The 22822-nt window shown below is 36.5% G+C and overlaps 1 protein-coding gene across 3 annotated transcripts in view; it reads left to right on the forward strand.

Annotated features, from left to right (window-relative positions):
* The window catches only part of CADM2 (cell adhesion molecule 2), a 1274389-nt gene that overhangs the window by 1072086 nt on the left and 179481 nt on the right, over positions 1-22822 (forward strand). For all 3 annotated transcript variants that reach the window (XM_070786560.1, XM_070786570.1, XM_070786566.1), the window contains 2 exons: positions 8746-8898; positions 11247-11384. In XM_070786560.1, the coding sequence (XP_070642661.1) occupies positions 8746-8898; positions 11247-11384 (291 nt within the window). The remainder of the gene's footprint in view (positions 1-8745; positions 8899-11246; positions 11385-22822) is intronic.

Below are 22822 nucleotides of genomic sequence, written 5' to 3' on the forward strand. Positions count from 1 at the left end.
GACACATAGAGTGAGACATTTTATGCTTTGTTTCTCTAAATATATGGACAAGTATGTGTGCTCTTTAATACCTATGCTGGGGAACTCTCCTGGATTTTTATGAGATTAATAAACATCATTTTGATGTAGACTTTTTCTGTTAGTACTTTTTCTATAAGATATAGTGAATTATAATAAGAAAAATCATTCAATATATAATACTTAATACTTGGAATTTTCTAAAATGATGTTAATATGGATAATTATAGGACATTATTACATACAAAAGACTGATGACCCACATATTTAATTTAATCCAATAAAACTTAATGGGCATCTATATATACCATGCTATGTATAAAAAACTGTAGATAATATAAATATAAATATTTATGAAAATAAATATAAATATAAAGAGATAATCCTGATCTGGTAAAGTTTTAGGTCAGACGGATGAATTAGGAAAAATGCAAACACAATGAAGGCATTATTTGCTGCATTTTAATAGTCTCTTAAAAGTGATTATATAGTAAAATATGCTTTTTATCATTATGTAAGCACCCTAAAGTTTGATATAAATTATTACTCACTGGGAATCAATTTAAAGATATTTCAAAATGTGACCACCTGGCAAGAAGTTATGTGACCATCTTTATAAACATCACCTTTATAAATACCACACTAAAGGAAGGAACACTATTAATACAAGTATGCATGAATTTCTATTTGGTTCTTAAATGAATAATGTCAGACAAATTCAATAGTACTAGTGTTATTATGTTGATTTGGTTTAAAACGAATTAATAAACAATTTATTAGCTATGCCAGTAACCTTTGTCAGAAATCAGTATAAAATTTGTCTAAAATTCTTCATGTGATCATCTTAGGAATTTTTATTTTACTTAGTATGAATCTCAAATATGCATGTATGACTGATGAACCATTTAGAACCAATGGTATATTGGGAAAATAATTTTTATCCTGCATTAAGTCCTATTTAATGATTCTTACTCATTGGTTACTGCTTCTTATTTGCAGCTAAAATAAAATTCTCCAGAGGTCAGGGTTTTGAACTCTTAAGTCAACTCACCATTGGGTGGCAGGCACCTAATGACTTATGAGGTGTGACCTCAAAGTAGCTGCTTGGCTTATTGGCTCATTTTAATCTCTATGGTGTGTGAGCAACTACCTTTCTTTTATTCTACACACTCATTTGTTCTCTTAATTGTTCCTAAGGTAATGTTTAACTATTTTTTTCAATGAAATATTTGAGCTTTTATTGTTTAAAAAAGATATTTGGATAACCATGAACATTCTCTGTTCCCAAACTTCTATTTTTTTAAAGATTTAATTCACTTCAACCAACAATATTATATTACAATTCTTTATTCAGGTTCAGTATCAATGTATGGAATTTACTATGGAGAAAGTGGGGATTATTTCTAGGTATCTACTACCTTTTGTGTTCATTTGGAAACCATAAGATAACATGACAATAACTTCATGGGTCACTCATTTAGTACTTCAAATAATTGTTCAATGAATGACACTTTGTTAAAAAAAATGTGAAGCATGATTCTAGATCTTTTATGCTAAACAGTGTCTAAACATGACATCCTTTTTCTTCTTTTTTGGGGCTTTTCTCCCTTAATGGATCCCATGGAGATTTATCAAAAAGGACTTCTTAATTCATTTCTTTTTTCAGTCTGCTGTTATCATAAACAGACAGTTTGGCTCTCAACTTCAATTCAATACTCATTCACTGAAAACCTCCCGCGCAGATAGTAATGGTGCAGAGTGCTGAGATGAGCAAGACAAGGATCCTTCTCACAGGGAATCCTTTGAGTTATATGACATCCCTCTTTGGACTTTAAAAGGTTTCCCTTTATTCTTTCATACTTAAAGTGCTGTGATAAAGTGAACTGCAGATGGCATCCTATTTACAAAATTGAAAAGATAAACGCTGTGGATGTAGGATTTGTTTAAAATGTGCAGTCCAATGAAAATCTCAGGAAGCTCTTTGTGTTTTTGACAAATGAATTATCAAGGATATTTACATGATAATAAAATATCTTTACTAATTGTGTCACTTTCTTCCTCTTTGAGAATATGTTTTCAGGTTTTGAATATATATTCATATATTCATTTCTCTAAGACATATCCCTTATATTTTTCACTCGATTATTATTATCTCCACTTAACACTCAGCAAACTGAGGTGCACAACAAGTGAATCACATAAATTCATACAGTAACCCAAAAAGCTTACAATATAGGTATTTACAATATAGGTATTTACAATATAGGTGTTACAATATAGGTATTCTACTTTTCAGAGCCCAAATTTTAGTCAAGACTGATAGCAATTATAAAGCAACTCAAAACATTATAGGATTTGGTAATCTCAACCAGTTGAGACATTTCAGACAAAATATTTGGTTTCTCATCAGGATTCCAAATACAAAATATTTTAGTATATCATGCAGATTTGTTTTAAAGTACTTTGTATGTAACATGATATTAAAGTTCTCATCATAATCCAAAGATAGAAATGAATCAGGAATTATTATCCACAGGAAACCTAACCTTATATAACTGCCTAAAGCAGATCTTTTGATACCAAAACCTGTGCTTTTAGCCTTATTCCACACAAATAATTTAAATATGAACATTTAATATCTGTATGTATCGGCTTGTATATGTAATTATACTACATGTATATGTAATAATATTGGAGAAGGAAATGGCAGCCCACTCTAGTATTCTTGCCTGGAAAATTCCATGGATGGAGGAGCCTGGTAGGCTGCAGTCCATGGGGTTGCTAAGAGTCGGATACGACTGAGCGACTTCACTTTCACTTTCCTGCATTGGAGAAGGAAATGGCAACCCACTCCAGTGTTCTTGCCTGGAGAATCCCAGGGATGGGGGAGCCTGGTGGGCTGCCATCTGTGGGGTTGCACAGAGTTGGACATGACTGAAGTGACTTAACATATGTAATATATCAGCTTGACTTTGATAGTACTATGTAGTTATATAGCTTATATATGCATATATATTATTCAGTTTTATTACATATGTTGGTTAATGTATGCATCACCAAGTCAAGATGCAAAACAGTTCTATCACCACAATGATTCCCTGTGCTCTGGTTTTATAACCACATTCATGTCCCTTCCACTTTCCTCCACCTCTTACTAAGCTTAACCCTTGGTAAGAATTAATCTTTTCTCCAGCTCTATAATTTTAGTTATTTCAAGACACTATATAAACAGACTTAATCTTTATTTATATAGTTTTTGAATATATCACTTTGTCTATTTTCTTAGTAGTTTCTCCAGATATTGAAATCCTATACACATATGACTTATCACAGTCTACCAGTTTTACCACTTCTAATAAAGAATGAAAAAATTACTTCTTTAGATCCCTTTGCCCTACCATTTTTTATTTCCTTTGACTAATCCATCTTTGTATGTTGAACACTGCATCAGTTGATGGTATAATTTTTGCTTACCTATCATATAATTAGGAAACACAGAAGAGTAGTCTACATTGTATTTCCCCCCCCTTTTTTTTTTCTGTCACTCGTTCTTTCTTCTTAATGCTTCAGATTTTTATCTTTTCTGTTTGAAGAACTTTAACTTTTCTTTAAGACAGATCTGCTAGAGGAACATGTTTTTTAGTTTTCCTTCTTCCAAAAATACATTTATTTCCCCCCTGGTTCCTGAATGGTGGTTTCACTGGATAAGAATTTACTATCGATATTTTCTTTCAGCACTTGAAAAATGTGCCACTGCCTCCGACCTCTATAATTTCAAGTGAGAAATAGTAACATAATGTCATTTGAGTTGGTTCTTATAGGTAATATGTCTTTCTCTGTGTCTACTCTTAAGGTTTTATTCATTTTCTTTGGATTTCAGAATTTTAATTTAGCTATATCTTGATATGGACTTTTGGTTTATCTTATTTGAATTTACTCTTCCTTTTGATTTTTTTTCCTTTGCCTACGTTGTGAAGTTTTTGACCATTATTTCTTAAATTATTTCAGCCCCACTGTTTCTCATCTTTTGCAACTCATATGGTAACACTGTTGGATACTGTGTCATTTTTCCCTCAGGTTTCTAAGATTTGGGGGTTTTTTTGTTTGTTTTCCAATCAGTTTTCTCTCTCTTGTTTGGATCAGGTGAATGATATTTCTCTGTCCTTAAGTTCACTGATTATATTCTCTGTTGTCATAATTGTACTATTAATCCAAGCCAGTGAGTTTTTATATTGATTATTGTATTTTTGACTTCTATAATTTCCTTTTAGCTCTTTTTAAAATACTTCTTTACTTTGCTGAGATTTTCTATTTTGTGTTATTACAAGGTAATTAGCAATTGCCTGTTAGAATAAATTTACTATGACTTCTTTAAATTCTTTTTGTCAGATAATTTTAACATCCATTTCAACTCAGTGTTAGCATCTGTTGCTTATTTGTTCTCATTAAAGATTTGATTTTCCTAGTATTTGGTGTGACTGGTAATTTTTTTTTTTTTTTAATCAGCTCCTGGACAGTTGGCTATTATGTTAGGAGAATCTGGATACTATTTACATCTTCTGTTCTATATAGATTCATCACACAGATCCTAGCTTACATTTGTGGGCTATGGTACCACTGACAATTTAGTTTTCAGAGATTTTGTGGTGCTATTTGGTCAGTTTGAGCTGACCTGGGAGTTGTTTTCCCTGGTAGTTGTACCAGTCTTATCAAAGATCACTTCAAGGGGTGGGTAATTGCTTTAGAATTGTTATAGAATTATCCACTGCCTGTGATGTCCAACTGACTGCTGTCTCTCAATAGGAAAGGGAAGGGCTTCCCTGATGGCCAGCCAAGGGAGAAAGAGATGGCTTTCCATGGGAGCAGTACTTCCGCTTGATTCCCCTTGGAGGTGGCCTCATCTCTCCCAAAGTTCTTGGTGGGAATCCCATTTGATCTGCGATAAAAGCGAGTCCACCTAGGCCACCTTTTGTTGCTAGATTTCCATTAGCAGAAGCCGAGTCTCAATTGCCTTTTACGGTTGGTTGAAGAGGCCCTGTATGTATTGTTCCTTGGGTCCTAGTTATATATATTATAGGGGACTGGAATGCAAAAGTAGGAAGTCAAGAAACATCTGGAGTAACAGGCAAATTTGGCCTTGGAGTATGGAATGAAGCAGGGCAAAGGCTAATTGTTTTGCCAAGAGAACGCACTGGTCATAGCAAACAGCCTCTTCCAACAACATAAGAGAGGACTCTACACATGGATATCACCAGATGGTCAACACTGAAATCAGACTGATTATATTCTTTGCAGCAGAAGATGTAAAAGCTCTATACAGTCAGCAAAAAAAGACCAGGAGCTGACTGTGGCACAGATCATGAACTCCTTATTGTCAAATTCAGACTTAAATTGAAGAAAGTGAGGTAACCACTAGACCATTCAGTTATGACCTAAATCAAATCCCTTATGATTATACAGTGGAAGTGAGAAATAGATTTAAGAGACTAGATCTGATAGACACAGTGCCTGATGAACGATTGGATGGAGGTTCGTGACATTGTACAGGAAACAGGGATCAAGACCACCCCCAAGAAAAAGAAATGCAAAAAAGCAAAATGGCACTCTGAGGAAGCCTTACAAATAGCTGTGAAAAGAAGGGAAGTGAAAAGCAAAGGCAAAAAGGAAAGATATACCCATTAGAATGCAGAGTTCCAAAGAATAGAAAGGATAGATAAGAAAACCTTCCTCAGCGATCAATGCAAATAAAAAGAGGAAAACAATAGAATGGGAAAGACTATAGATATTGTTAAGAAAATTAGAGATACCAAGGGAACATTTCATGCAAAGATGGGCTCAATAAAGGACAGAAATTTTATGGACCTAACAGAAGCAGAAGACGTTAAGAAGAGGTGACAAGAATACACAGAACTGTACAAAAAAGATCTTCACCACCTAGATAATTACAATGGTGTAATCACTGACCTAGAGCCAGACATCCTGGAATGTGAAGTCAAGTGGGCCTTAGGAAGCAACACTATGAGCAAAGCTGTGGAGGTGATAGAATTCGAGTTGAACTATTTCAAATCCTGAAATATGATGCTGTGAAAGTGCTGCACTCAATATGTCAGCAAATTTGGAAAACTTAGCAGTGGCCACAGGACTGGAAAAGATCAGTTTTCATTCCAATCCCAAAGAAAGGCAATGCCAAAGAATGCTCAAACTACTGCACAATTGCACTGATCTCACATGCTAGTAAAGTAATGCTCAAAATTCTCCAAGCCAGGCTTGAGCAATATGTGAACTGTGAACTTCCAGATGTTCAAGCAGCTTTTAGAAAAGGCAGAGGAACCAGAGATCAAATTGGCAACATCTGCTGAATCATTGAAAAAGCAAGAGAGTTCCAGAAAAACATCTATTTCTGCTTTACTGAGTTTGCCAAAGCCTTTGACTGTGTGGATCACAATAAACTGTGGGAAATTCTGAAAGAGTTGGGAATACCAGACCACCTGACCTGCCTTTTGAGAAACCTGTATGCAGGTCAGGAAGCAACAGTTAGAACTGGACATGGGACAACAGACTGGTTCCAAATAGGAAAACAAGTACGTCAAGGCTATATATTGTTACTCTGCTTATTTAACCTATATGCAGAGTACATCATGAGAAATGCTGGGCTGGAAGAAGAACAAGCTGGAATCCAGATTGCCGGGAGAAATATCAGTAACCTCAGATATGCAGATGACACCACCCTTATGGCAGAAAGCAAAGAAGAACTAAGGTACCTCTTGATGAAAGTGAAGGAGGAGAGGGGAAAAAGTTGGCTTAAAGCTCAACATTCAGAAAATTAAGATCATGGCATCCGGTCCCATCATTCCATGGTAAATAGATAGGGAAACACTGGAAACAGTGGCTGACTTTATTTTTCTGGGCTTCAAAATCACTGCAAATGGTGATTGCAGACATGAAATTAAAAGTAGCTTACTCCTTGGAAGGAAAGTTATGACCAAGCTAGACAGCATATTAAAAAGCAGAGATTACTTTGCCGACAAATGTCCGTCTAGTCAAGGCTATGATTTTCCCATAAGGATGTAAGAGTTGGACTATAAAGAAAGCTGAGTCCTGAAGAATTGATGCTTTTGAACTGTGGTTTGGAGAAGACTCTTTAGAGTCCCTTGGACTGCAAGGAGACCCAACCAGTCCATCCTAAAGGAGATTAGTCCTGGGTGTTCACTGGAAGGACTAATGTTGAAGCTGAAACTCCAAACTTTGGCCACATGATGCAAAAAGATGACTCATTTGAAAAGACCCACATGATGCTGGGAAAGATTGAGGGCAAGAAGAGAAGGGGAGGACAGAGGATGAGATGATTGGATGGCATCACTGTCTCAATGGACATGAGTTTGGGTGGACTCTGGGAGTTGACGATGGACAGGGAGGCCTGGCGTGCTGCAGTTCATGGGGTCTCAAAGAGTCGAACATGACTGAGCAACTGAACTGAACTGAACTGGGTCCTAGTATTCCTAACCAGTCCTGTTTCCTCTTCCTACTTTTCAAATTATTCCCTTAGTCACCTCTTGCCTAGTTACTGATTTTATAGCTGTACTTAGTGGAGAATATAATAAAATTTAAACTTTTTAATGATTTTCCTAGAATGATTTAAAAGGAGCATAAATCCGCAAGTTGCTAAGAGATCTTCTGTGAAAACAAGTGTTCTGTATAAGAAAAGGTGATTTGAACCAAAGAATATTTTAAACCCTGGTGGCTCAGACAGTAAAGAGTCTGCCTGCAATGTGGGAGACCCATGTTTGATCCCTGGCTTGGGAAGATCCCCTGGAGAGGGGAATGGCAACTTACTCCAGTATTCTTGCCTGGAAAATCCCAGGGATGTAGGAGTCTGATGGGTTTCAGTCCATGGGTCACAAAAAGTCAGACACAACTTAACAATGAAACAACAACAACAAACCTCTGGGTCCTTTTCAGCTGAAAGTAAGCTCTGGATTAAAAAAATAGTTTGGTGTCTCTGCTGCAGATAAACTTTCAATATGCTCAGGTTCATTGTTGGTTTCCTAGAAGGAAATGAGCAGTCATAGTTTTCCCAATTTTGTCTGTGCATAGAAGTTAATGATTTTGTTTATAGCTTTTCTTAGTACTGGCAACTCATGAAAGACTTTGTGAAGGAAAGCCATTTTTATCACCATCAATATCTACCTCATCCAAAGCATCATATATACTAGATCCATTCACTTAATTAAAAAGTTTTTTCTGAGAACATTAAGGAACACAATTCTACTTTGATTTAAAAAATCTGATTAAAAATTCAATATATGTAAACATTAGTTTAAAATGTTTCAGGAAACAATATTTCGACATACTCATGGCCAGGAAGTCTTCCCTGATAGCTCAGTTGGTAAAGAATCTGCCTGCAATGCAGGAGACCCCAGTTTGATTGCTGGGTAAGGAAGATCCGCTGGAGAAGGGATAGGCTACCCACTCCAGTATACTCTTGGGCTTCCCTTGTGGATCAGCTGGTAAGGAATCTGCGTGCAGTGTGGGGGACCTGGGTTCAAGCCCTAGGTTGGGAAGATCCCCTGGAGAAGGGAAAGGCTATCCTCTCCAGGATTCTGGCCTGGCGAATCCCATGTACTGTATAGTCCATGTTTCTTATGTTGTGCTAAAAATATGTGGTCTTACAGTACTGACTTTGTCTACTGTTGTAATTCACATTTTCAATATTTTCTTTTTTTCCAGCCTTAAGAGACAATAGAATCGAGCTGGTTCGGGCTTCCTGGCATGAACTGAGTATCAGCGTCAGTGATGTGTCTCTGTCGGATGAAGGACAGTACACCTGTTCTTTATTTACAATGCCTGTCAAAACGTCCAAGGCCTATCTCACTGTCCTGGGTAAGTGCAAGGGACTAACACTGTGTGATCACAAGCCAGGAAGATGTGTACAGATATAGCAACATGATTCAATAACAAATCTACACTTTGACGATTATCAAAAGGCTTTTTAAAAAATCACAGTCATTTCCCCCCTTTTGCAAATAGGTACAAAGAGGTGTAAAGGTCTGTATGACTTCCTAAGAGCACGCAGCCATTTTGTTTCTTAGCCAGGGATAGATAACAGGTTTTTTGATTTTTCAGCTAAGTTCCTTTGTGTCAAATCAGCTCTTTAGTGTATGTATGGTGATCCTTTTATAAAGCGATAGAATAATGAGCATAATGAAATCAATGTGTCTTTGTGTACCCCTCCATCTTATCATCAGTCACCTGATGGGCTCCTCCTAATATTTTTTGACTTCCAAATATGACCCTTTGTGTATCTAAGTGCATTTAAATGACCCTGACATTTCTACTTGAATTCTTGCTTTTTAACTTTGTACTTTTCCGGATTGCTAAATGAAATGAAATTAAGTTGCTTGTGTACGCGGTTTGCAACTTCTGTGTTTTTATCCTCTAAGTATTGGGCCATTTTTCTAAAGGTTATGGTGACATCAGAAAGCAATATATTCATAGCGTTTCTGGGGAAATAAAGTTACAGCTCAGAGCTCTGTGATTCCACAGACGTCAGTGGCCCAATCAGCTAAAATTGCTGCAGTTCTTTGAAACACACCTGTGTACTGAACAAGTTAGATGAATTTAAAGATTGATTTTTTTTTTTTTTGCCTCAGCTTGCCATCCTTTTTTTGATAGATAAAGGCATAACACTGTATTTAAAGTAACTAATGCATGCTGGGTTTTTTTTGTTGTTGTTGAGAATATGAAAGTTAATCCAGCTAGTGAATTTGTTTTATGCATAGGATATGAAATATGCTTCTTTGCAAGTACCACTGGGATGACTGTATAAAAATCTTCACAAGTTTGCCACTAAGGACAAAATATACCCACTAAATGGAGTATTTCAGGATAGCAGATGCTTAAGGTTAATGCATTGTTCTGTAGAGAGCCAACTTGAGACCCCAAGAAATAGGCAATTGCCTACTTTCAGTTTATTAAATGGTGATGTAACATAATTTTTTTTAAAGCAGTATGAAGGTGAACAGAAAAAATAAATAAATAAATAAAGCTAGCCAGCTAATGAAATAGGTCAATTTGTCATTTATCTTTATTGTTCTTGTTTTTCTTTTAGTTTGCATTTCTTTTTATGGTGACTTCCAACATTCCTACATTTTATTCTTTTCAAACTGAATTAAGTAGTACAATAAAGAAGCTTTCAGCCTGCTTTTATTATTGAACACTTTTAGAAGAAATTTTAATAAATCTCTATCATGACAGCAGAATATTATTGTCTCCAAAATGTGTAATGTTCTATTATTTAAGTCATCCATGTCTATCTCTGCATATTAGCCATCTGTTTATTCACTGGATGATTTGGACTAGAAAAGGTAATAAGTGGCTAGCATTAACTAGCATTAAAAATAATACATATCATGTTCCACAAAACTATAACTGTATTTCTAATACGAATGATATCAAGAGACATTCTTTCCCTCAGAACAATCAGAAATATAAGTGTAGTTGCAATTATTGATGAATCCCTTATTACAAAATGTATTTTCTAGAAAAATGTACACAGAGGCAAACAATATCTTTTAAGCTCTAAGAATTATGAAATCAGGAATGAAAGGTGCTATTTTGGTTAAATCACAGTTTCCTAAAGAATGAAGAAATACGGTTTGCAGATTTTCTTTTTTTTTTTTTCCTGATGCAAGAAATCTCCCTTCTTAAATACACACAGTGGTAAATCTTAGGATACATTGAATATTTGTTTTTAAGATTTACAATGAGTATTTTTGCTGGTAAATTTTAATTAAAAAAAAACTACTTGGAATTAAGTGCATTTTAAATGCTTTCTGGATAATATACACACATATGCATATTTATACAGACACACACATAGTATGTATGTATGTATATATGTTCTTGTTGTTGTTGAGTCACTAAGTCGTGTCTGACTCTTCTATGGACTGTAGCCTACAGGCTCCTCCTTCATGGGATTCTCCAGGTAACAGTATTGGAGTGGGTTGAAATTTCTTTCTCCAGTATGTGTGTGTGTGTGTGTGTGTGTGTGTGTGTGTGTGTATTTAAGTAACTTATTATATAGCAGTTTTTTATTATGTTTTATTTTATTTTTCTTGACTGAAATTATTGTTGAACACCCAGTTTACCTTGTTTGCAAAAGTAATAGTCATGAGAACAAATCAACATTGGAGATTAATGTTCATTTCATCCGTTTGCCTAAATTTCAGGTGTTCCTGAGAAACCTCAAATTAGTGGATTTTCATCCCCAGTTATGGAAGGAGACTTGATGCAGCTGACTTGTAAAACATCTGGTAGTAAACCTGCAGCTGATATAAGATGGTTCAAAAACGACAAAGAGATTAAAGGTAAAGGTTGGGGGAAAGTCTCCTAGTCCATATTAATGTGTTGAAACTAGCATGAAGTGTTAGATCCACAGAGTTTTACATTTCCTTTTTCAAACGTAGTCAGTTTCTGATTAAGTGTAATTTGAACCAGATTTACCTTACATTGGGTAATTTTACAAGGTATGTGGATACCATTTCTGTGTGCTCCATTTTCCTCTTGCATAAAACAGTTTTAAAATGATATATATCTAGTGGGAAAGTTGGAGAAAGAAATGAGTTAATATACAAAAGCCACATAGGTTTGTGCTCGACAATAGTAAGGGCTAAGTATTTGTTGGATGTGGCCATTTTACAACTCATCTATAGTATTTAGATTATAGACAGAGAAATTCCATGAATTATTTCTTCAACTTGTTGGTTCTGAAAATACAAATTTCTGAGGATAAAACTAGCTAAACATTAATAAATTTGTTTTTCAGTAGTTCTCACAGAGGGCAAAAAACGTACTTGTCTCAGTAAAAATGCATAGAAATGTAAATATTAACCATAGTTCTGCTCCTTCATACCCTTAAATTACACACGCACACACATACACACACTCTTTTAAGGTGGAATAAGTTTATAGAGAAGATGGCTATTAAGGTTAGTAGTAATTTTTCTTTTTTACCCCACATGCAGATATCTTGGACCTGAAATCATATGTCTGTTAAAACCCAAGTATCAGTTCAGTTCAGTCACTCGGTCGTTTCTGACTCTGTTACCCTATGGACTCCAGGCTTCCCTGTCCACCACCAACTCATGGAGCTTCTTTTTAAATCCAAGTATAAAAGTCATCTGGGCTTCCCTGATAGCTCAGTTGGTAAAGAATCCAATGCAGGAGACCTGGGTTTGATCCCTGGGTTGGGAAGATCCCCTGGGAAAGGGAAAGGCTACCCTCTCCAGTATTCTGGCTTGAGAATTCCATGAACTGTATAGTCCACGGGGTCACAAACAGTTGGACATGACTGAGTGGCTTTCACTGTAATAAAATCATCTATTATGCTTGTTGAAAATGTTTCCTATTTATATAGCAAAATGTATTATTATCAGGGTAACCTTCTCAGTTCAGTTCAGCCTCAGTCGTGAGGGAATCTTTGTGACTCCATGGGTTGTAGCACACCAGACTTCCCTGTCAACCAACTCCCAAACTCATGTCCATTGCATCAGTGATGTCATCTAACCAGCTTATGCTCTGTAGTCCCCTTCTCCTCCTGCCTTCAATCTTTCCCAGTATCAGGGTCTTTTCCAGTGAGTCAGTTCTTCGTATCAGGTGGCCAAAATATTGGAGCTTCAGCTTCAGCATCAGTCCTTTCAATGAATATTCAGGACTGATTTCCTTTAGGATGGATTGGTTTGATCCCCTTATAGTCCAAGAGACTCTCAAAAGTCTTCTCCAACACCACAGTTCCTTCTAGGAGATAGGTTTATACAAACCATTCTGATTATTTTAACTTGCAATTCATGTATATTACTTGGACAGGGAGGTCTAACAGATAGAATTGTCTATAGTATTAGGTTGGCCTAAAAGCTTAGTCAGGTTTTTCCATAATTCTTGCCTCTTTTCTATTTTAGTTACTCTTTCTCTCTGTATATATATTTTCCCAAAACAAGGAGCTATCTCTAATTTATCCATAATCACTGTCTTGGCTTTAAAAATTTTAGTAAATACATTTTATTGGACTAAATTTAGAGAAATACAAGCACCCAATTCACAAGTCAGATACATCACTTTGCTAAATTAAACTTGCTCTTATAGTCTGCCAGGGCTCAGTACCATTCATTCTAATTCTACCCTTAGGGTTTATTTGTTTAGGTATGTGTGTTAAATGTCTGGTCTTGATTAAAGCTTTTCTAAATGAACCCTCTATACTGCTTCCAGAGTTATCTTAGTATGACAAGGCTGTAATCCAGCCACTTTTTCTGCATAAGCATTTCTTACTGAAAACCCTAACCTGGAGGATACGTTTAAAATCCGATTGCTTTGGCCTATAAGAAAGCTCCAGGCAGTGAATTCTTACAAATCAGATATTTTTCTATGTGATAGACTCAGTTTATGCTAGAATGTTCTTCTTAAATACTTTCCTTTAGTTAAATTATTACCAACACACATCCTTTTCTGAATTCTGACATTAAATTAGTTAGTGAATTAGTCAGCTTCTCCTAATTTCTTACCATTTTATTTGTGTTTTAGATAAATATATCCTCAGGGAAATCAGAGACTAACATACTAATCATTAATATTGATTGATTGCTTTTAACATTGTAGCCTTATGAGAAATGCATGGTATTTTCATAAAAATATTTTTATAAAATATCTTAATTTTTGACAAATTTGGCATCTGCTCTGAATACTGGATTTGCTCATAGACTAAGTAGAGAGAGGACTTTTGTTTATATATAAAAACATGAAATTTTGATCTTATAAGCACCATAGTCCAAAATCATCTGAATCAAGACTAGAGTGAAAATCAAGACAAGACAGTATAACAGAATCAGCATATGGCTCTAAGCTTGGTTCAGAAGTACTGAAGATTTCTTTTTCCCATTCTCACCAGTGCATGGCCATTAATAGAGCATTTGTTGTTCCTATACTTGCATTTGTTTATATAGCTTTTTATTTGTTTATGACTCTGCTTTTGCATGCTTAGTTTGTCTACACAATGATACAGTGAACTTCCTGAGTCCTCTAAGCTGTTTTCATAGGAGTACATGCAAATTATGCTGTATGCAGTACTTGATACAGAATGCACATTCATTACTATTGCTCGCTCTCTACCTGGGAAATGAAAATATACTCTAAAATCCGTCAGCAGACGTGTCTCCCTAAAAGGAGTGTTCCATCCTTATCTTGCATTCTTGTCTTTTCAGAAATCAGAATTTGACTTCCTATTACCATATAGCAATTTTTACTACAATATCACTTGAGACATTTTATAAAGATACTCCCTAATGTAAAGAATGGGAATAGAGAGGCTAATCAAACCTGCTCCTGCTGCTGCTAAGTCACTTCAGTCGTGTCCGACTCTGTGCGACCCCATAGACGGCAGCACGCCAGCCTCCCCTGTCCCTGGGATTCTCCAGGCAAGAACACTGGAGTGGGTTGCCATTTGCTTCTCCAATGCATGAAAGTGAAAAGTGAAAGTGAAGTCGCTCAGTCGTGTCCAACTCTTAGCGACCCCATGGACTGCAGCCTACCAGGCTCCTCCGTCCATGGGATTTTCCAGGCAAGAGTACTGGAGAGGGGTGCCATTGCCTTCTCCGAATCAAACCTAGCTAAATTCAATCCAATAAGAAATTGTTAAAATATCTCCCAAATAGAATTATGGCACATGAGTAAATATCCAACTAAGGAAAGCAAGAACTTTGACCTGGAGATGTTTAAGATGCCTTTGGTATGATAAAACCAGATATGAGGAATATTTTCCTATAAACAGGAATGTGTAATATCATGTACAATAAATCTCAAAGTAGCTATATTGTTGGGGGAAAGGATTATTTTCCATGTTTTAACTAAACATTGACCAGTTCAACATATTGACACTGTGTTAAATTTCAAATTCTATTTAATAGAGTTGTGAGCATTAAAAGTGACTTCTGATTTCAGGAGGAGTCATTTTTCTATACATTGTTTTGCCATTAGTCTCTATCATATGAATTCAATTACCAAGTTTCTAGAGGAAAGTTGTTTCACACTCTTAGCTGATCACATTTTCTTGGCCAGGGTATTTCCATATTAGATTATAGAGCTGTGGTCCTCAAACTTTAGCAGGTACCATCATTACCTCCAGGGCCTGTTAAATCTCAGGTTACAGGGGTCTGACCCCAGTTTTTCTGACTGAGTAGGTCTGGGTTGGAAACTAAGAATGTATATGTTAAGCAATGTGTTGAATTTGTGAGTGGTGATGACGCTCCTGTTTTGGGGCCACATTGCTATAAAGAACATAATGTTGAGAAGTATCAGTAACATATAGAAGTCTTGCCTCTGTCTTTGAACTTTAGTTTCTCAGCCAGTACATGAGGATTATAAAACTTGCCTCAAAGTGCTATTGTAGGGATTCTATACAAACCAACTTGTATGACAAAACTTGACACTGTATTAAAAACCAGAGACATCACTTTGCCAACAAAGCTCCATATAGTCAAAGCTATGGTTTTTCCAGTAGTCATGTATGGATTTGCACATTGGACCATAAAGGAGGCTGAGTGCCAAAGAACTGATGCTTTCAAACTATGCTGCTGGAGAAGACTCTTGAGAGAAGGGACGCTCCCTCTCCAAGGGAGGACAGCAAGGAGATCAAACCAGGCAGTACTAAAGGAAATTAACTCTGAATATTCATTGGAAGGACTAATGTTGAAGCTGAAGCTTTAATACTTTGGCCATCTGATGCAAAGGGCCAACTCATTGGAAAAGACCCTGATGTTGGGAAAGACTAAGGGCAGGAGAACAAGGGGGAAATAGAGGATAAGAAGGTTGGATGGCATCACCAACTCAATGGGCATGAGTCTAAGAAAACTCTGGGAGATAGTGAAGGCACAGAGAGATCTGGCATGCTGCAGTCCAGGGGGTCACAGAAAGTTAGACATGACTTAACGACTGAAGAACAATGATATGTATAAAGTATTTTCATAGTATAAGGAATCACTGCATATAGTTTAGATATTATTGCTATCATTCTTATTACTACCTGAGCAAACCATGATTGATGAGCTGTAACAATCCCTGAATTAGTCCTAGAAATATAACCAAAACAGAATTACTCCTTTAAGGTATTCATTTCGGGGGGATGGACATGTAAACATAAAATCTAACAAGTATAGTAATAAAATTATGAACTGGCTAGTTTTTATACAAAACAAGAAGCAGAATCAAGCCCTACTTTGTGGTAGAGGTAAAGACAAGTGTTTATTGATGCATATTGGTACTCAGTAAATGTTTGTTAAATAAATAAGTGGATCTTAAGGGATGAATGGAATTCACCATACGGTTTGTGGGTAAAAGTAGGTGGTATAGCATTCTAAAGAAAGGAACTGTGTCTTTATGGAGAGTAAAAAGAATTTGATTGTTTGAAGGAACTGAAATTTTCTGTGTGGTACAGACATGAGAGGTAAATGGGAAGATAGGGAACAGTTAAATCATGGATATTTTATTCCAGATTAAGGAGTTTGAAGTTGATTCTGTAGGCAGTGATGAGACATTTTCTGCCATATGCTTTGAACAGTGGAATAAACAAGCATAATTTTCTTCTAACTGTTTTTCCTCCCCATAAGTCTGACTCAGAAATCCTTTGGTGCCTCTGGGCAGCTCTGTATGCAAAACTGCAGGGAGTTTCACTGTAGCTTTTAATCTTCTGTGCAGTTTTGAAATCTGAATATCTGCCATTTAGTATAGGGGGAAAAATGTGTATTGCATTCCTAAATCTGTCAGCATCCTGAGAATTTACATAAACTTTCCATTCCATGTGTAAGTTTAGTAAATTGTAATTTGAGCAGTTGTCATCATAAAATCTTAAGATTTTCTTTTCCAGCCAACTAGCTTTTTCATGAATGTGTTAGGCAGAATTCTATGAGAACCCTCAGTGACCCACATTTTTGTATAATCTTTTCCCCTGGAGTATAGAAAGAACTTGGGAATACATGTGATATCACTGCCTTGATCATGTCACCTTACATGGCAAAAGGGATTTTACAGATATAATTATGGGTCCTTTTTGAGTTCATCAAAGGGAGATTATCAAGGGAAGCCCAACATAATGAGGTAAGGCCTTTATAAAAGAATGAAGAATGAGACATTCTCCTCCCAGCCTAGAAGACCTCAAATAGTTAAGTGTGAACTGACTGTAGGGGCCATGTGACAAAGAACTGTGGGTGACCTCTGGGAGCTGAAAATTGTTCCTGAATGACAGATGGTAAGAAAATGGAGACCTTGGACATACAGCATCAAGGAAGTAAATTTGCCAACAATCAGTAAGTTTGTAGAGGATTTGAAACTTAGATGGGAATCACAGCCTCAGCCAAAACGATGATTTCAACCTGGTAACACTGGGAAGAGGATCACATTAAGTTCTATCTGGACTCATCATCCATAAATATTGTGAGATAATAATATCGTTTTATGACACTAAACTCGTCATAATTTATTATGCATCAGTAACAGGAAGCTGATATCTAGAAAGGCAGAATGATTTCTCATAGTCGTATATTTGACAAAGACTGAGCTTGAGTATTCTGACTCTAAGACCCAGTACTTGAGTCTGGGAGGAAAGTGGAAGGCTCGAAGAATATTTAAGGGACATTTCAAGTATGACCTAATATGGCCCTAAAATAATGGATGAAATGGAATTTTTTTAAATGGATGGATTTAAGAGAGAAGACAAATTTCAGGTGAACTTGGTGAATGAATCTGGGAGATGAAGCAAGGATCAGAGACAACAAAATTTGGGTGCCTGAGTGACTTTGTTAGTGAACATGTGGAAATAAGGCATTAGGAGAAATTACTTCAGAAATAAATGATAATATGTTTATAATTTGAGGTTGAAATAACTATATAAAATCTAAAACTTAAGCTTAGTAGGCTTTTGGAGTTAGGTAATTTATTATTAAGAAGGGAATTTTTACAATACAAAGGTCGACCATCTCCTAATACAGGACATTTTTAGTTTTAGCCTTTTTAAATAATCACCCTTTGCCTGTGCATCACATTCCCAACAAAAACCCGCTCAGGTCATTCTGACGCTGAGAATACTGCTATGCTGTAACCTGCATATCCATCAAAGTTTAACTTTGTGGGGAGTCAATGAAGCTTGTCAGTTCCTGATAGTATTGCCTGCATTCTGTAAGTGTTATTTTACTTATTAAACATTTGTTTCAAATGTTGGACCACCAAGTTTAAGCTGATTTCTGCTGTGTTTCCCTGTGTGAACAGGAATTTTGATGTACACTTTAAATGTTAATCACAAATAATGTCACAGCTCATTTTCAATTTGGCTACACATAGTGTAATTGTACTATAAACTACTAAGTAAATAATTTTTCAGCATTTGGAAACATGAGAGTGAATTTCTGAAAGCTGTGTTTTTCAAAAGGTAGCCTCAAAACAACTTAGAATTAGAATCACCTGAGGTACAGTTAGAAAAATGCAGGTTCTTGGTCTCAGTGAAGACCTTTAAAATCAGAATTCCTGTTGTCAAGCCCAGAAATGCTAATATTTATGAAGTACCTCTGGCTCAGTTGGTAAAGAATCCGCCTGCAATGAGGGAAACCTGGGTTCAATCCCTGAGTTGGGAAGATCCCCTGGAGAAGAGAAAGGCTATCCACTCCAGTATTCTGGCCTGGGGAATTCCATGGACTATCCATGGGGTCGCAAAGAATCGGGCATGACTGAGTGACTTTCACTTCACTTCACTTCACTTCTATTGATCCTTAGGCTCACTATAGTTTAAGAATGCATAAGATTAGAAACCAGCTGGCCAAACATTAATCGATAGTTAAAGAAAGAAAGAGAGGAGACCTAATCCATAAGTTTAGAAAATGATTTGATATTCTGTGTTCTTTATGGATCTATTCTTAGAAGGAGATTCTCTAAAACTAAATCAAAAATTTACTTTAGTGCTTCAACATTCCCAAGAATAACTGTAAAAGTTCCATTAGCCAATATCTTAGCAATATTCTTTGGCTGGATGATTTTTAAAATTTGTGTTTCTTGCTTTGAACTCTGTGGACTCTACTTTGAGAAATGCTAGGCTATATATTTAATTTATTCGAGTACTCTTGCCTGGAAAATCCCATGGATGGAGGAGCCTGGCAGGCTGCAGTCCATGGGGTCGCTAGAGTCAGACGTGACTGAACGACTTCACTTTCACTTTTCACTTTCATGAATTGGAGAAGGAAATGGCAACCCACTCCAGTGTTCTTGCCTGAAGAATCCCAGGGACGGGGAAGCCTGGTGGGCTGCCGTCTATGGGATCGCACAGAGTCGGACACGACTGAAGTGACTTAGCATATTTAATTTAAATACTCTGTCTGGTATTGTAAAACTAGTTTTGGCCTAATGCTTCATTTAATGTCAGTTGCACAAAACCTTAATTTAAATGAGTGAAATATTAACATATTATACAGAGATTGTGAATTCCCTGGAGCTAAACACAAAAGAAAATAAAAGGGAGATACCTGTGTCCCCTGAGTTTAGAACTCCTCTATCATGACGGATACGGATTAATTAAAAGTGTTGTCATTTAAATTTATGGTGTACACCATTCAGTTCAGTTCCTTTCAGTTGCTCAGTTGTGTCCAGCTCTTTGCGACCCCATGGACTGCAGCATGCAAGGCGAGGTCCCTGTCCATCACCAACTCCCAGAGCTTGCTCAAACTCATGTCCATCAAGTCTGTGATGCCATCCAATCATCTTATCTTCTGTTGTCCCCTTCTCCTCCTGCCTTCAATCTTTCCCAGCATCAGGGTCTTTCCCAGTGAGTCAGCTTTTTGCATCAGGTGGCCAAAGTATTGGAACTTCAGCTTCAGCATCAGGCCTTCCAATGAATATGCAAGGTTGATTTCCTTTAGGATTGATTGGCTTAATCTCCCTGCTGTTCATGGGACTCTCAAGAGTCTACTCCAACACCACAATTCAAAAACATCAATTCTTTGGTTCTCAGCTTTCTTTATAGTTCAACTCTCACATCCATATGTGACTACTGGAAAAACCATAGCCTTGACTAGATGGACCTTTGTCAGCACAGTAATATCTCTGCTTTTTAATATGCTGTCTAGGTTGGTCACAGCTTTTCTTCCAAGGAGCAAGCATCTTTTAATTTCATGGCTGCAGTCACCACCTGCAGTGATTTTGGAGCCCAAGAAAATAAAGTCTGTCACTGTTTCCATAGATCAATGAATTTTTGAGTTTTTTTTTTGTTTTGTTTAAATTTACCACTTTGAAAGTATCCTTACCATTTAAATCTGGGTCATTCTGGACCCCATATTAAATCAGAAAAAGAAATAGCATTTGTAATACCTGTAAGTGAGGCATGTTTGTGTACATACAACTTGGGGTTTTCTAAATGCTGTTGAATATATTAGCTCAAGATTCTCTCAAGATACAATGAGAAACATAAGACATCTTTTTGGAAAGAGATAAAACAGTTGTTTCATCTAAGTGTGAATGGCTAATGAAAGCAAATGATAACCAACAATCTTTGAGAAAATTTTCCTTTATAAAGTTTCTTGCTTTTTAAAAGCAACTATTGAGACATAATTGACAAAAAGCAATCCACACATATTTTAAGTGTACATTTTAGTATATTTTCCCCATGATCAAGATAGTGAACACATTCCTCATCTACAAAAGCTTGTTCATACACATTAATAATTCCTTCCTGCTGATCTTCTTTGTCCACCATTCCCCCCCACCTCATCTCACTTCCAGGAAACCACTCTTCTACTTTATGCGATTATAGATTACGTTCTCTAGAATTTTATATAAATCAAGTCATACAGTATACCCTCTTCTTTGATTTATTTCTCTCAGGATAAATATTCTGAGATTCATCCATATTGCACATAAAAAAGCTTTTGTGTGTAACTGATAGGTATTCTATTGTATGCATCTGTATTACAGTTTGTTTATCCGTTTATCTGGTATAGACATTTAGGTTGTTTACAGTTTGGGGCCATTGCAATAAAGCTGCTATGAACATTTAGATTTAAGTATTTGTATATAGTTCTACTTTTACTTCTCTTGGGTAAAATTCTAGGAGTAGAATGGCTGTGTCATACAGTAGACACATGTTTAATTTTTAAAGGCATTTCCAAACTATTTTTCAAAGTGGTTGTACTACTTCATGAAGTTCAAATTCTAAGTTGTATTATTATTATTTTTTTTACTTTTATGAATCATGCTTTGGTATTATATGTAAGATGTTTTTGCCTAATCCAAGATCAGAAAGGATTATTTCCATAAATTTTATATTTTTAGGTTTTATATGTAATTTGAGAGCTTTTACATTTTCAATGCCCTTGTCTTTTACTTCTCTCAGCTATATTATTTCTAGGTCAGTTTCAAGAGATTGACTGATCTCATTATAGATAATATTTTCCTGCTTCTTTGAATGCAGATTTGTTTCTGACTGGATTAGGGACATTGAAATGTTCACCTTTCTGGTACTGAATATTCTTCTAATTCTATAAGAATTCTTAAGTTTTGTTCTGGTTAAGTAACTTAGAAGGAATTTAATGCTTTCAGAAGTGAATGTGTTAGTTGCTCAGTCATATCCCCCTCTTCGTAACCCCATGGACAATAGCCTGCTAGGCTCCTCTGTCCATGGAATTCTCCAAGCAAAAATACTAGAGTGGGTACCCATTCCCTTCTCCAAGGGATCTTCCTGACCCAGGGATAGAACCCAGGTCTCCTGCATTGCAGGTGAGTTCTTTACTGTCTGAACCACCAGGGAAGCCCTTTCAGAGGATCCTTTAAATTTCTTAGGAGGGACAGAGCAGCTTTTATTGTAATAATTACTTAAATCCCATTGTTGTTGTTCAATTACTAAGTTGTGTCTAACTCTTTGTGACCCCAAGCACCGCAGCACACCAAGATACCCTGTTTTTCACTATTTCCTGGAGTTTGCGCAAACTCACATCCATTGAGTTGATGATGCCATCCAACCATTTCATCCTCTGTCACCCCTTTCTCCTCATGCCTTCAATCTTTCCCAGCATCAGAGTCTTTTCCAATGCGTTGGCACTTCACATCACGTGGCCAAAGTATTGGAGCTCCAGCATAATTTCTTCCAAAATCTTCTGAGTGCTCCAGGTACGAAGTATGAGTTTTTTTTTTTTTTTTTAAGCATGTTAGTTAGAACAGGCAATATTTCTCTGTCCTTTGTAACCATCATGTACCATTTCCTCTAATTTTTTCTGATAGTTCTTGTCCTAGCTTCAAATGCTTTCCTTACACAGATACACTGATCAATAATTACTTTGCCAAATACTGTGAGGGACACAGCAGACATCTGGAGTCATCTCTTCATGTAGCTCTTTCCTTTTGGATATTCTGTCCTGTAAATTCTTAGAGGCTTCCCAGGAGTGACAACCCACTCTGGTTGTCTTGCCTGGAAAATCCCATGGACAGAGGAGCCTGCTAAATTACAACCCATGGGGTCACAAAAAGTCAGACATGACTGAGTGAGTGAGCACACAACCCTGTAACCTTTAGCCCTCTGGGCTTCTTAGACACCCAGCTCTATCAGTATAACTCAGGGAGGCTGCCAGGTTATACATAGTTTCCCCTCCACACTTCATTGCCTAGAAAATCTCTCAAGGCATTAAGCAGAGACAAATTTTAAGGTTCATTTCATTTGTTTTCCATCTTCCTGGGGTAACAGTCCATTTTAATGATGTTCAATATCTTGGAAACTTGTTTTTTCCAGGTA

The sequence above is a fragment of the Bos indicus genome, chromosome 1, assembly GCF_029378745.1.
Source record: "Bos indicus isolate NIAB-ARS_2022 breed Sahiwal x Tharparkar chromosome 1, NIAB-ARS_B.indTharparkar_mat_pri_1.0, whole genome shotgun sequence".
In the NCBI taxonomy this organism is placed as follows: domain Eukaryota; kingdom Metazoa; phylum Chordata; class Mammalia; order Artiodactyla; family Bovidae; genus Bos; species Bos indicus.